Source organism: Rhinopithecus roxellana, chromosome 5 (assembly GCF_007565055.1).
Source record: "Rhinopithecus roxellana isolate Shanxi Qingling chromosome 5, ASM756505v1, whole genome shotgun sequence".
In the NCBI taxonomy this organism is placed as follows: domain Eukaryota; kingdom Metazoa; phylum Chordata; class Mammalia; order Primates; family Cercopithecidae; genus Rhinopithecus; species Rhinopithecus roxellana.
In genome coordinates, this window is record NC_044553.1 from 27,113,936 (window position 1) to 27,127,572 (window position 13,637).

A 13,637-nucleotide genomic window follows, 5' to 3' on the forward strand; every position below is an offset into this window, starting at 1 on the left:
GAGTGAATTAATTTCTAACTAATTATGAGAAATTACCATCAATTATTAAACATCATTCCAAATCACTTGCAGAATCTTTTATTATGAATAATCTTGGTGATTAATTGAAGCTGGAGGAAATTCTTTTTCCCTCTGGGGGAAGGTACGCTGTTGCTCCTGAGGGGACTGTGTTTGCAGGGTCTTTATGAAGGACAGTCTCATCTTCACGAGGGGTGGGGGAGCTATTTCTCTACCCAATGGTTGGAGAAAGGGACATTGGGGACCATGGGTAGATCATACTGGCAGGAGGATTTCATTCACGGTGGTGTAGTGGGGAGAATGGTGACCCCCCTAAAATATATGTCCACCTCCTAACCCCTGGAACCTATGAATGTGACCACATTTCAAAAGAGCATCCTTAACTTAAGGATCTGGAGATGAGATTATCCTGGATTACCCGGGTGGGCTCTAAATTCAATGACAGGTGTCCTTATAGAAGACAGAAGAGAAGAAGACAGAGGCACAGAGGAGAGGGCACATGAAGATGGAGGCAGGGGTTGGAGTTCTGCGGCCACCAGAGGCTGGAAAGGGCAAGAGGATGGGTTCTCCCTTGGAGCCTGCAAGGGGGTGCTCAGAATTCTGGCATCCAGAGCGGTGCAAGAATAAATTTCGGTTGTTTTAGGCCACCGTGTCTGTGGTAATTTGTTATAGCAGCCCTAGGGAACCAATGCAGTTGGGGATGCTGACTCCACGGTGCCCCTGATCAAAGGGGGCAGCTGTTAGGGCTTTGTGAGGGGGTGGAGGGCCACCAGGAGGCCTCTGAAGAGGCGCTGAGTAAGGATTGCAGGGTGGCAGGGAGTCAGCTACTTCCAATGATTTCTCAGCTGCCAGGTCCCCAGAGCTCATGCCTTTCAACTCCCCAGCCCTGCACAGGTCCCAAAACTAAGCTTCAAGAACTAGGGTGCAGGGGCATTTCCATTCTGATAGTGAGCCTTGTGGCAGGGGCAACTCCCTGCTCTGTGTGGTGCCATTGCTGGTGGCTGCTCCCCTCTCTCCCCATGGTATGGCCTGGGATGGTCATCAAGGCCTTCCCCATCTGGTCCTGGCTACCATCCCAACCTCACCCTCCTATTCCCTGCCCCCTGCTTCCTGCTCCTGCAGCACTGTTCACAAGCACCAGATCACAGACTCTGTGCATGTGGGAAGCAGCTTGGTGAACTTCTAATTATCCTTCAAAACCCACTGCTCCTGGCCAGCCTTTCCTGACCAGTCCTCTTAGTCCTCTTACAAAATGAATGACTCTTTGCTCAGCATGGCCTCTTTATTTCCATCTATATATATGTAAGATGCAGCACCACCTAATGTGTATGTCATACCACATTGTCTTGTCTTTGCTTATATTCGTGTCCCCACCTAGCATGTCTGATTCACGCGAGCACCCCCGGGGCCCCAGCATGATGCCTGGAACTGAACAGTTGGACTATACTTACAAATATTTGCTGGGTCAATCATGGCTACATCTAAACTAAGTGTGCAAAATGCTGAAGTTGTAATCCTTCTCTACGGTTCCCCATTGCCACTGCCCCATGACGCCTGCAGTGCTCTGAAAACATCACTCTGCATAGATCAGGGCGAGAGCTGCTCTCTGGCTAAACAGACTTCTTCCTTCTGGTTGGGTGTCCTGTCAGTTCCTGGGTTCTCCGGATGCCCCTGTGGCTCTAGGTTTTCATTTTCATGTTGTGGGGGAGGAGCAGCCTATGCAAGCCACAAAAGCTGAGGGAGGGAGCAACTCTCCAAGAACAAACTGGAGGACTGTCACTGAAAGGGGATGTGAATCCCAGGCAGGCCCCAATAAGTAAGGACTCTTTATGCCTGGGAAGAAGCAGCCACCTGTGGCCTCCACTGCCCAGGATCCCTCTGCTGCTGACCCGAGACTCAAGGTTTGCTGCTTCTGAGTCCAGGACCTCAGCGGGTGTTCCTGCCACCGCCTGGCCCCAGTCACCACAGGCTGGGCTGCTAGGCTTGTCTGGGGTTTTTATTTCCAATTGATCACTTACAGATGAAACCTGCCTCAGCGGGAGGTAAACATTTTATTTCTATCCTGACTTCTTTAGATGATGAAGAGCGGCAATTTGCCGGTGTGTGCTGAAGACCAAGTCTACTTCTTGTCCTGAAGGTAATTACCAGTACCTGATCCTCAGAGAGAGTGTCTGGTTATGTCTCCATTTGGATGAGGCTGGCTGGATGTTGTGCTTGATGCTTTCATTACTTCTGTCAACAACAGCTGGTGATGAGGAGCCGTTTATTACAACTTCAGCCCTGGAAGGAGGAAAAAAAAGGAAGAGGGTAGACATGATGTGTTAGCAAGCCGATGACAAGTCTAATAGTTTTGTTTTTGCACGGGCTTGAATGTAAACTTCTCCAGAAGAGCAAAATTGCAGTTATTACCTGAGAAGAGAAGGAAGTCTATTTATCTTCCAGTAATGCACAAACTCTGTCCCTCAGGTATAACCTACATACATTCTTGGAGACAGAAAGGAGGGTGATAAACCTATTTTTCTTCCCCCGCCCCCAGTGATTTTTTTTTCCTGGTAAAACCTCGCAGTCACTGTCAGAAGAGTAATATTTCTTATTCAAGCTATTGATAAGAAACTCTACAAGAAGCAGGTATATGAACCACAAAGTATCAAATCATGGGCTTCCAAACTTAAAGAGAAAACAAGAACTCATACCAGGACAATGTAATTGTAGCCTGTGGCTTCCCCCTCCTCCCTGGCGGCCCCATCACTCTCTTGAGGGTAACTCTGAGATGCTCCTTGAAATATGGACCTTGTTACACAGTCATCTGTGCTGTGTCTGTCCCTCATAGGAGACTGTAAGCAAGGGATCTCCAGCATTCACTTTATATTCCCTAGTGGTCTCACATAGCAGGTACCCGATAAATAAGTATTGTTGAATTTACGTTGAAATCGATCTTGGGGGAGCCTTGGGTGAATGAAAGAACTGGCTGGCTTCATATTCCCTGGGTGGATCATGATTCTGGGTAAACACCCCCTTTCCATCTGACTCAGGAACACCAGGTATTATAGGACTGGCTTGAATTCAGAGGCTTGAAATCTATGCTAGTAGGTTTCTATAAACTGGGTTACAATTCTATCTTTGAAGGCAGTGTAAGAGTCAGCCGGCTTGCTGCCGGATGCACACAGATGTATGTGGGTCACATCCAAAGTTCTTTTTGTCTGTGCTGACAGCAGATTCTCCCAGTTAGAATAAGTGGATTTGTGATGACAAATTCTGAAGCTTTCAAGAGTTCAAACCAAACATCTATGTCCTCTTCATTTATCTTGAAACAGCCAAGTTAAAAAAGATGAAATCCTGTTAGTGAGTTCTAAACCCGACGCTCTACTTTTTTTTTTTTTTTTTTTTTTTTTTTTTTTGGAGACAGAGTCTCACTCTGTCACCCAGGCTGGAGTGCAGTGGCATGATCTCAGCTCACTGCAACCTCCCCCACCCAGGCTCAAGCAGTTCTCCTGCCTCAGCCTCCTGAGTAGCTGGGATTACAGGTGAACGCCACCACACCCGGCTAAGTTTTGTATTTCAGTAGAGATGGGGTTTCACCCTATTATCCAGGCTGGTCTTGAACTCCTGACCTCAGGAGATTTGCCTGCCTCAGCCTCCCAAAGTGCTGGGATTACAGGCATGAGCCACCATGCCTGGACCTACTTTGACTTTTGTAGGTAGAGAAGGAATTCGTTTAGGGGTGCATGTTGTCTCACATGTTCCCTTCACCCACCCACCTCCATTCCTCAGTATTTCTGACTCCTGGCTGATATCACTTGTCTCGAACTCAAATATCTGTAACTTTGCAGAGGATAGAGAATTGATGAGTTTTGAGTAAGGCAGAGGAACTCTTCCTAGCATGCAGGCTTAAGGGAGCTTCTGAGAGGGTACACAAGACCTAACCCTTTGAAATTTTTACTGTTTTCATACAAGAAGCAGAGGGTACAGTGGAAAGATTTCATAGGCTGTGTGACTGTAGGTCAATCATTTTACCTCTCTGAGCCACAGATTGCCCATTTATAGAAACAGGGTGTAGAAGAGACAGATACCCATCTCGTGAGGTTCTGGAATTTTCAAAGGAGCACCGATGTTTCTGGCATGACCCACTGGCGGCCACCTCATGAGGTTCTAGCAGGAGCTGGCATTGCTGCATACTTTTGGTACCACCAACTTCTATGCAGACCACAGGCAGGGGCACTCACCTCAGGGACAAAGAATTAGTGGCTTTGCCCAAGCTTCGTTGAAGCCTACCTCAGTAGGTAAGTGCATAGGCATGCACAACAGAAATGCTTTAACGTTGGTGATGAGGAGTTATCGTCCTAAGAGGCTAGCTGATGTGCTCATCAGAAATCAGTGATTGGGCCCTGGCATCTCATGGCTTAAAGTGGGTTCAGTCTAGGGCGATGCTTCTCAGAGACTGGGGCACATGGGATGGCACCAGGCTCTCAGGAAAGAAGGAGCTGTAGAGGAATTCTATTGTGGATACTTGGAGAGGGGACCTGCTCGGAAACCTCCAGGAAAGGTTTCCAGACTTCTCCAGGACACAAGATGGTAAAGGGTGGAAAGGGAGAGAGATAAATGCTGGTGTGGATAATGGTAAAATTCCCTTTCTCTCTCCACCTTCCAGGGTGAATTTGGATGGCATCCTGCATAGCCCATTATGGTCTTAAGGGATTTTAACCCTGGCTCAGTTGCAGTCTACCTTGGTGGACTTGGAAAAGTCACTTCAGATTTCCAACCTTCTTATCTGTAAAATAAAGGGGATGGATTAAATAACTCCAGGGTCCACCTCGGTTCACAGGTTTTACACGCTCTGTGCTGCACAAACATGCTGGATTGGTGAGCTGAGGTATTCCTCTTCAATGAATGTGTTCTCCTGTTTCCAGTCCCTTCTCCATTTCCAAAATGACACTAGAGGTACATCTCAGGCTTAAGTTGCTTCACCTCCCAACTCCCGAACTTCACCCCCAGTGATCTTCTTATGATGCCACAGATAAATCCACAGTGGTAGTAACAAGCATCAAATAACTACCTTTAACATATCAGGTGCTGGGCTAGATAGATCCTTATATTTGGTGGTTCTAATCCTGAAACACTCCACAAAGACACTGCAGTATTATTCTAATTAAATGGGTGAGCCAAGGCTCAGAGGGGTAAAATCGCTTGCCTAAGGCCCTGGCTAACAGACACCGGGGGTGAAGCCAGGGCTGCCTGGATCCCAGGACTGTTTTTTCCACTTCTCATACTTGATTAATATGAGACTGTGGCCCCTCAAGCTACCACGAGGACTTGGGCTTCAGGGGCAGGATCTTTTTTCTCCAAAACGGGGCTATCATTTCCTAATAGAACAGAGAGGGACTTAGGAGCACATGGCCTTCTTTCTTTCTGTCATATTTGCATTTCACCTGGCATAACACAGGCTTCATTGATAGCTCCAAGGTGGCTAAGAGGTAATTAGAGAGCTAGAAGCAATGATGTCAGGGACCGAGGGAACAGTTTCTCGAGTCAGTCATGCAGAGTCAGGGACAGATGTACTTCACAGGTCTCATACAGAAAAGAGATCTAAAAAAATACGGAAGGGCAAATAATAGACTATCCTCTGCATCATATGGACCTCTTATTTCCACAATGACCAAAATAGGATATTTAGAAAGCAAAACGAGCCCCTGATTTTGAGTAGTAGCCTTTGTTTACATCATATAACTCGGCACTTCCTTCCACTGCTCCTTAAGCTCAGGCTTGTAAGACTACAGGTCATAGCTATGGGGCACTTGTCATTGATGGAGAATGGGGACTCAGAAGCATGGTGTAGCCATAGCCAGGGGCAAGCCTGGCTTTGTGTGCTCTCCTGCATCCAGCTGTCCCCTGGCAATGACTGTTCTGCACCATTACATGAAGTAGAAACACTCAGAATTTGGAGCATACGTTCAACAATCGGGGTTAACATTACTGTGTTGACTCCCTAAATATTTTAAGAGGTCTCAGCAAAGTTTCTGAATGCTTTATTTTCCATCTTAACCTCCTGGACAAACCATTTACCACAATGAAATTGAGTGAAAATCCTGGTTCCCTTCAGGGTCTCCATTGCTTAGCAAACATGCAAGTTTGAGTAAGCTCATTGGCGTCCTAGGCATTGCAAAGTGGGTGGGCTCTTTTCCAGAAAGTGACTCTTACCCATCTGCATTTTCCATCTCTGCAGCCTCTAGACCTTGGGCCATTTCATGTGATCTTCCATTGACAGCTCCCCCCAAAAGTGATTAGGGAAATGCAAAGCCAAAGTGAAACGAAACAGATCTATTTGCTAAGTAAGAAGGGCACCATCCAGCAAAGAAGAGAAGCAGATTAATAGCTGCCTTACAGCAAAAACAAATGAACACAAAATCTAATTTACAAACCTATTAGATTTGCTATGTAAGCTGTTCACAGCTGATCTGATTGTACCTCTGCCTCCCGAATTCCTGCAAGACAAAGGAAATGCATTATTTATAAACCCAGTGCATCTTTGCAAAGCCCTCTTCAATTGCCAGGAGATCCCACAGCCCACCAGGAAAACTACAGAGGGAGGAAGAGACCTCATTCTGGACTCTCCAGAATGGGCAAAGTCCTGGCCCCAGACACAGCCCAAACATTTTATAGGGTGTAGACCTCCTGGATCCTCCCCTGCCTCCCTCCCCACTTGAATATTCTTCCAATTGGTACCCAGGTTCTCATTTGAGACCCGCATTTAAGACAGCAAATAAACTCCCTGGGGATTAGTCTCCCCTGGTGAATCCCACAGGATAGCAAGATTCAACATGACTCAGCATCTGCTCTAGCATGACTCAGCACCCACTGGCTGTCTTCTCTGGCTTTCACTCACATGTAGTGAGCTGTTGTCCATTGCATTCTCTCCAACTTTGAGACTCCAGAAATTCAACAGAGGCAGCAAGGTTAACTCAACAGTGCCTCCATTCAAAAGTGATCGCAATTTGCTCTTTGGTGGCAAAAGAAATAGTATTAAGTGGTGTCACTCTGCCAGGAAGTAAGAAAGGTGTATGTGTGTCATGAGATCCCTTGTTTCTTCCTCTGTAGGATAGGCTTTTGAAGTAAAAGCACTCTAAGGTCCTTTCCAGCCCTACTCTCTATTTGGTTCTGCCAAATCCCATTCTGTCTGGCCACATGGTTTCATCCCACTTCACTGACACATTAGGCGTGGGGAATGGATAAATACATGTGCCTTGAGAACCCCCCACTTTTTGCCCTGCATGTTTTTTTTTTTTTTTTTTTTTTTTTTTTTTGAGGCGGAGTCTGGCTCTGTCGCCCAGGCTGGAGTGCGGTGGCCGGATCTCAGCTCACTGCAAGCTCCGCCTCCCGGGTTTACGCCATTCTCCTGCCTCCGCCTCCCAAGTAGCTGGGACTACAGGTGCCCGCCACCCCGCCCGGCTAGTTTTTTGTATTCTTTAGTAGAGACGGGGTTTCACCGTATTAGCCAGGGTGGTCTCGATCTCCTGTCCTTGTGATCCGCCTGTCTCGGCCTCCCAAAGTGCTGGGATTACAGGCTTGAGCCACCGCGCCCAGCCGCCCTGCATGTTTTAGAAAAGTTGTATGTGAGATTCATTATTTTTATTAATTAAAAAATGACGGGGTATGAGGTTTGGGGAGGTACTCCGTGCTTTTCTCATTTTTTAAAGTTCCATTTAGCCTTTCAGTCAAGGTGATAGCGGACTCCAAAGAAATAATTAAAATCACTGGGGAAGCTGTGTATTGAAAGGAAACCTTGTCATTAAATGAGAACACTGCAGGGGGAGTTAGTACCTATCCACACACTGGTTATAAGTCTGGATTTTTGTATCTGATTTCCTTAGGATTCGCATACTTGTATATATCACATTGTGTGTGCACACACGTGTGTGTGCATGCTTATATGTACATGTCTTTTCCAGATAAATTGTCTTTTCAACATTATTTGCCAACAGGCTATATTCACCCATTTCATAGGCAGATAACCAGACAACAGAAAGGGTATGATGACCTACCCAGTTTCTCATTTTAGTTCTCCTTTACTTAAGGTTCCAAATTTCATCACTACAAATCTAGTTCTCAATTATAAAGAGTATCACTGGGTCTTCTCATTTTAATTTGATGCCTAATATTTATTTTTGTCCCTCCTCATTTCCCCTTGGAAATATCTCCTTGGGATAATAGCATTCTTGTACTTCCACGTTGAGGTCTGGGAATGTCGGGTCCTGTAACCCACATTCATCTGGGTCAGGTCCCAAGGGCATTGCTGGATGTGCCACGGCCCATGGGTCACTGTCTGCTCGCATGCCCCCAGCTGGACCCTAGAACTCCTTGCGGGGAGGGGAGACCTGCTAGGCCAGACATTAAGTCAAGCACAGTAATTCAATAAATGGTTTGGAATGGTTGGTTAATGATCTGGTGGTGAGTTGGGAGAAAAACAGTTGAGTGTTACCTTACTCTAGACAGAAAAAAATGGATTTAACAAATGTTTCCCAAACTTTAGTAATTTTCAGATCCCTATCACCAGTTTTTCATATTTATCAACTGCACGCACTATTATCCACTTAAATTTTAAAACAGACCCATCTTTAAAAACTTACCCTTACCCTAAGCAATATCCTCTGTGAAATACAGGTTTGATGTCTTGATTACAAAGTTATTAATAAAAACCCTACACAACCATTACCACAAGAATATTTATCAATAGAATTCCTAAAATCATCTTACATTATCACAAGGAGTACCATGGGTACCTGCACCACCCTCTGAGAAAGATAGAATGAAACAGTTAATTTTTTTTTTTTCTGAGACCGAGTCTACCTTCATCGCCCAGGCTGGAGTGCAGTGGCATGATCTGGGGTCACTGCAACCTCTGCCCCCCCGGGTTCAAGTGATTCTTGTGCCTCGGACCCCCAAATAGCTGGGATTACAGGCACCTGCCACCATGCCCAGGTAATTTTTGTATTTTTAGTAGAGACAGGGTTTTGCCATGTTGGCCAGGCTGGTCTCAAACTCTCAGCTTCAGATGATCTCCCCACCTCGGCCTCCCAAAGTGCTGGGATTACAGGTGTGAGCTACTGCACCCAGCCATCCTGGCCAAAACAGTTGAATATTTAAAGAAGGAAACCCACAAGAAACTGGTAAGAACAGAGAAGAGGATATTCATCAAATCTTTGATAAGGGCTGAGGAGTGGATGGGAGGGACTTTTTAAATTTAGAAGAATAAGAAGAAATTACCAAAAAAAAAAAAAAAAGTCAACAGATTTAACTTTATAAAAATCCAAAATTTGGCTTGTACTAAAAGCAAACCTTAACTAACCAAACCCAGTTTCTGTCATGAAATCTAAGGTGGCTCTGGATGAGGATAGCAACATATCTAAATCATTTATTTTCTTATTCATTCAACAAAAATATTTTGAGTAATATTATATTTCAGGCTTTGGCCAAGCTAGATACATATAGTCCCCATGCTCATGGAGTATAGCTTAGGAGACAGTAGGGATGCATTAATCTTTTTTCTTTTTTTTTTTTTTTGCCAAGTGCCCAACCTCCCCCCAGCTTTATTAAGACATAATAGACACACAAATTAGACAAATTGTGTATATATGCTATGTGTAACATGATGTTTTGATATCTGTATACATTGTGAAATAATTAAATGAAGGTAACTAACATATGCATCGCCTCACACACTTACTTTTTCTTTTTGAGATGGTGTCTCGCTCTGTCACCCAGGCTGGAGTGCAGTAGCCTGATCTCGGCTCACTACAACCTCCACCTCCTGGGTTCAAGCAATTCTCCTGCCTCAGCTTCCCAAGTAGTTGGAGTTACAGGTGCCTGCCATCATGCCCAGCTAATTTTTGTATTTTTAGTAGAGACAGGGTTTCACCATGTTGGCCAGGTTGGTCAACTCCTGACCCCCTGATCTCAGATGATCTGCCTGCCTCGACTTCCCAAAGTGCTGGGATTACAAGTGTGGGCCATCGTGTCTCGCCCATACTTACCATTTTGTATGTGCGTATTAAGAACATATAAGATCTACTTTCTTGGCAATTTCAATTACACAATACAGTATTATTAACTGTAGTTACCATGCTGAACAGACCTCTAGAACTTACTCCTCCTGTCTGAAACTTTGTACCCTTTGCCCAATACCTCCCCTCCTCACAGCCCCAGTCCCTGAGAGCCAGGCTTAGAGGAGACCAAATGACTTGAAATAGCTGGTTCCAGCCTTTCTCTTCTCCTGCTTCCAGCCAGGTCCTGGAGAACATCGAGTCCTGCTGACTTGGGATACTACAAATCCATGCACTTTTTCCATGCCAGTTCTTACTGAAACTCAGGGGTTCTCAACCTCGGCACTGGACATTTTGGTGGAGATATTTCTTTGCTGGTGAACTCTTGTTTTCTGCTTGGTGACTCTCAGAAGAGGAATCCCCCATGCCTCAACCCCGGCCCCACCAGCCCACCCATCCACATCACCTTTCCATGCAAACTCCCTAACCCAGCATTGGTGCCTCCTTCCAAACCATCCCAATTTTCAATTCTCAGCCACCATTTCCTTTTTTTCCCAGAGCACTCAATTCTATTACAGCATTTGCCACCTTCTTCTCGTATTTAATTACTTCATGGAATCGCGGATGAGAGGCTTTACAGAAATCTTGTCATTTACACAATCTGAACTCCTCCTCGTACAATCGAAGAGACCAAGGCCTGGGGATTTGTGTGTCAGGTTCAGCTTCCTCCTGCGGGCCACAATAAAGTGTAAGTCCTTGGGTGGGGCGGGGGCGTGTTAACCATGTCTTTTATTTTCTGTATTCCAATGCTTTGACATCTGGGGCTTTTCTGACCCTGGAGAAACTGCCCCTCTCAGGGTTAGCCAGTTTCTAGAGATGGCAAACGACTGTCCTGGGAATGCTTCTGTCAAATTGCAATCTTGAATCCACGCCCCTACTGTCTCATTTATTGGGGGCCAGTATTCCCCTACCCTGATGAAGGGCCAGGTATTCCCCTACCCTAATTACCCCTGGCTAGGTACCATGCAACTAGCGACAGCTCCTACCCTGCAGAGCCTGCTGAAATTATTCAAACTAGCCAATCCTAAACCTGCTCTGGCCCCACCTTGCCCATTCTTTCCTGTGCAAACCACAATAAAGGCTCTTGCCAGTTTCCCCCTCCTCCTGCCTCCGGACCAACCCCAGTAACTCCTTATGTAGAGCCCCGTGATATGAGTATAACAAACTGTCTTCTTCCTGGCAGTCATCGCTTCATCTGTTGGCTGTGACATATGTAAATAATAACAGAACCTATAGTAAAACAGGATAGAAGCCTGTCTTGTTCACTTTCTTAGCCTTGCACAGGGCTTTGCCCCACTGGGACTCAGGAAGCAAATCAAGAGTTAAGCGGGGGCTTTTCTTCTAAAGTCGTCCCTGCAGTTTTTGTGCTGTGTTCCCGCATATTGTTTACACCTGTACAAGACACCGCTTCAACTCTCAGTTGTTCATAGGACAGGGAGACTATCATTCAAAGAAACTGGGCTGCAGATGTTTGGCTCTAGAATAAATCACAGGAATTGATGAGGGATTTGTTTTTTCTAATTAGGTTTTGCCTCAAATGTTATTAAAATAAGCTTATATTCCTTGTGATGGGGAACTGCTGATTCCTGCCTGGTTGATTGATAGAAGACGATTGGGTAAGAAACATTTGCTAAAGATAATTCACAGAGTGCTGAAATTGTAGAAACAGAGATGCTTAGATCATCCAAATGAGAAAATACGTGGGGATACACTTCGCACACTATAAAGAACTCTATAAAATAAGGTATAATACTAGTAATAACAACTGTCCGTTTGACCCTGCTACAACTTCTCAATCATTGTAAGGGTAGAGGTTGACGACTTTAAAGATCTACATTTTAGAATGCCAGTTTTTACTTTGGGAGGCCGAGGTGGGTAGATCACAAGGTCAGGAAATCGAGACCATCCTGGCCAACATGGCGAAACCCTGTCTCTACTAAAAATACAAAAATTAGCCAGGCGTGGTCATGCGCACCTGTGGTCCCAGCTACTCAGGAGGCTGAGGCAGAAGAATCGCTTGAACCCAGGAGGCAGAGGTTACAGTGAGCCGAGATCACCACTGCACCACTCCAGCCTGGGTGACAGAGCGAGACTCCGTCTCCAAAAAAAAAAAAAAAAAAAGAATGTCAATTTTTGTTCATACTATGGACATTATATTCTCTCCTTGTAGAATCTACACAGTAAACTATGATAGTAAATAAAAATGGTATGTTAAAAAAATGTAAAACAAAATCATACCACACACAGCTGGATCTATTCTAGTGAAAAGCAAGTAGCAAAACCTGAAAACTGCATTTTTGCTTAGCCTCTTCAATCAAGCCCAATCGTTTATTTTTATCTTATTTTTAATAATTTTTTAATTGAAAATTCATAACTGTGTATATTCATGGGGTACATCATGATGTTCTGATATATACACCAAGTCCAGTTGTTTATAGGTAAGGTAAGGTCCAGTGTGCTGGAACCTCCTAGCTGTGTTAGAATTTCCCACGTTTACAGTTTCTCATGAGAGAGTCAGGCTCAGAATGAACTTTCAGGAGCTGACAATTTTAATTGAGTCTAGACCCAACTTAAACAGGTGATTAGTATTGAGAATAGAAGATGAAACTAAAGCACAATGCATGAATTTGCAGATGGTTCTTCCTTCACATTTTTGGGAGACTACTGAATGCTTTCTTTCAATTTGCACCTTAAAACCACTGGGGTTTATGCCTGTTGACAGCCCAGGAACAAACTCCAAGGACACATGGACAGGAGAAAAGTGAGGAACAGGATGATTTGGGGTCGGTCACATGACTAGAGCCAGGGCTGTCAACAGTGGTCAAAGGCTTTTGTTTTAAGAATTCTTCCCCCGAATCCCAACTTTTAAAATTGTGGTAAAATACATATGACATGAAATTTACCATCTGCTATGCTTGAATGTTTTGTTCCCTTCAAAATTTATGGTCGAATAGGAAACTTAACCTCCAATGCAACAGTGTTAGGAGGTAGGGCCTAATGGCACGTGTTTAGGTCTAAGGGCTCTGCCCTCATAAATGGATTAATGCCACTATAAAGAGGACTTTTGGGAGTGGGTTCACTTTTTTCTACCATTCTGTCATGTGAGGACACAGTGGTCCTCCCCTTTGGAGGAGGCAGTGCTCAACATGCCATCTTGCAAGCAAAGAGACTTGGCCCTGTGCTGCTGGTGCCTTGCTCTTGGACTTCTCAGCCTCCAGAACTATGATAAATAAGTTTATTCTTTCTAAGTTATCCAGCCCGTGGTGTTCTGTTATAGCAACACAAAATGGACTAAGACAACATCTTAACCATTTTTTTTTAAGATGGAGTCTTGCTCCATAGCCCCGGCTGGAGTATAGAGGCGCCATCTCGGTTCACTGCACCCTCCACTTCCTGGGTTCAAGTGATTCTCCTGTCTCAGCCTCCTGAGTACCTGAGATTACATGAGCCCCTGTGCCTGGCCCATCTTAACCATTTTTAAGTGTACAGTTCAATGTTGTTAAATACATTCATAATGTGCAACCA

The 13,637-nt window shown here is 45.0% G+C and overlaps 1 protein-coding gene across 2 annotated transcripts in view; it reads right to left on the reverse strand.

Annotated features, from left to right (window-relative positions):
- Positions 1-13,637, reverse strand: part of ST8SIA2 (ST8 alpha-N-acetyl-neuraminide alpha-2,8-sialyltransferase 2) — a 75,228-nt gene that overhangs the window by 32,160 nt on the left and 29,431 nt on the right. The window contains exons 2-3 of one of the 2 annotated variants that reach the window (XM_010373447.2): positions 6,435-6,497; positions 2,170-2,298 (exon numbers count right to left, since the gene is read on the reverse strand). In XM_010373447.2, the coding sequence (XP_010371749.2) occupies positions 2,170-2,298; positions 6,435-6,497 (192 nt within the window). Of the gene's footprint in view, positions 1-2,163; positions 2,299-6,434; positions 6,498-13,637 lie in introns of both variants that reach the window. The other variant, XM_030931733.1, reaches the window with a different exon arrangement.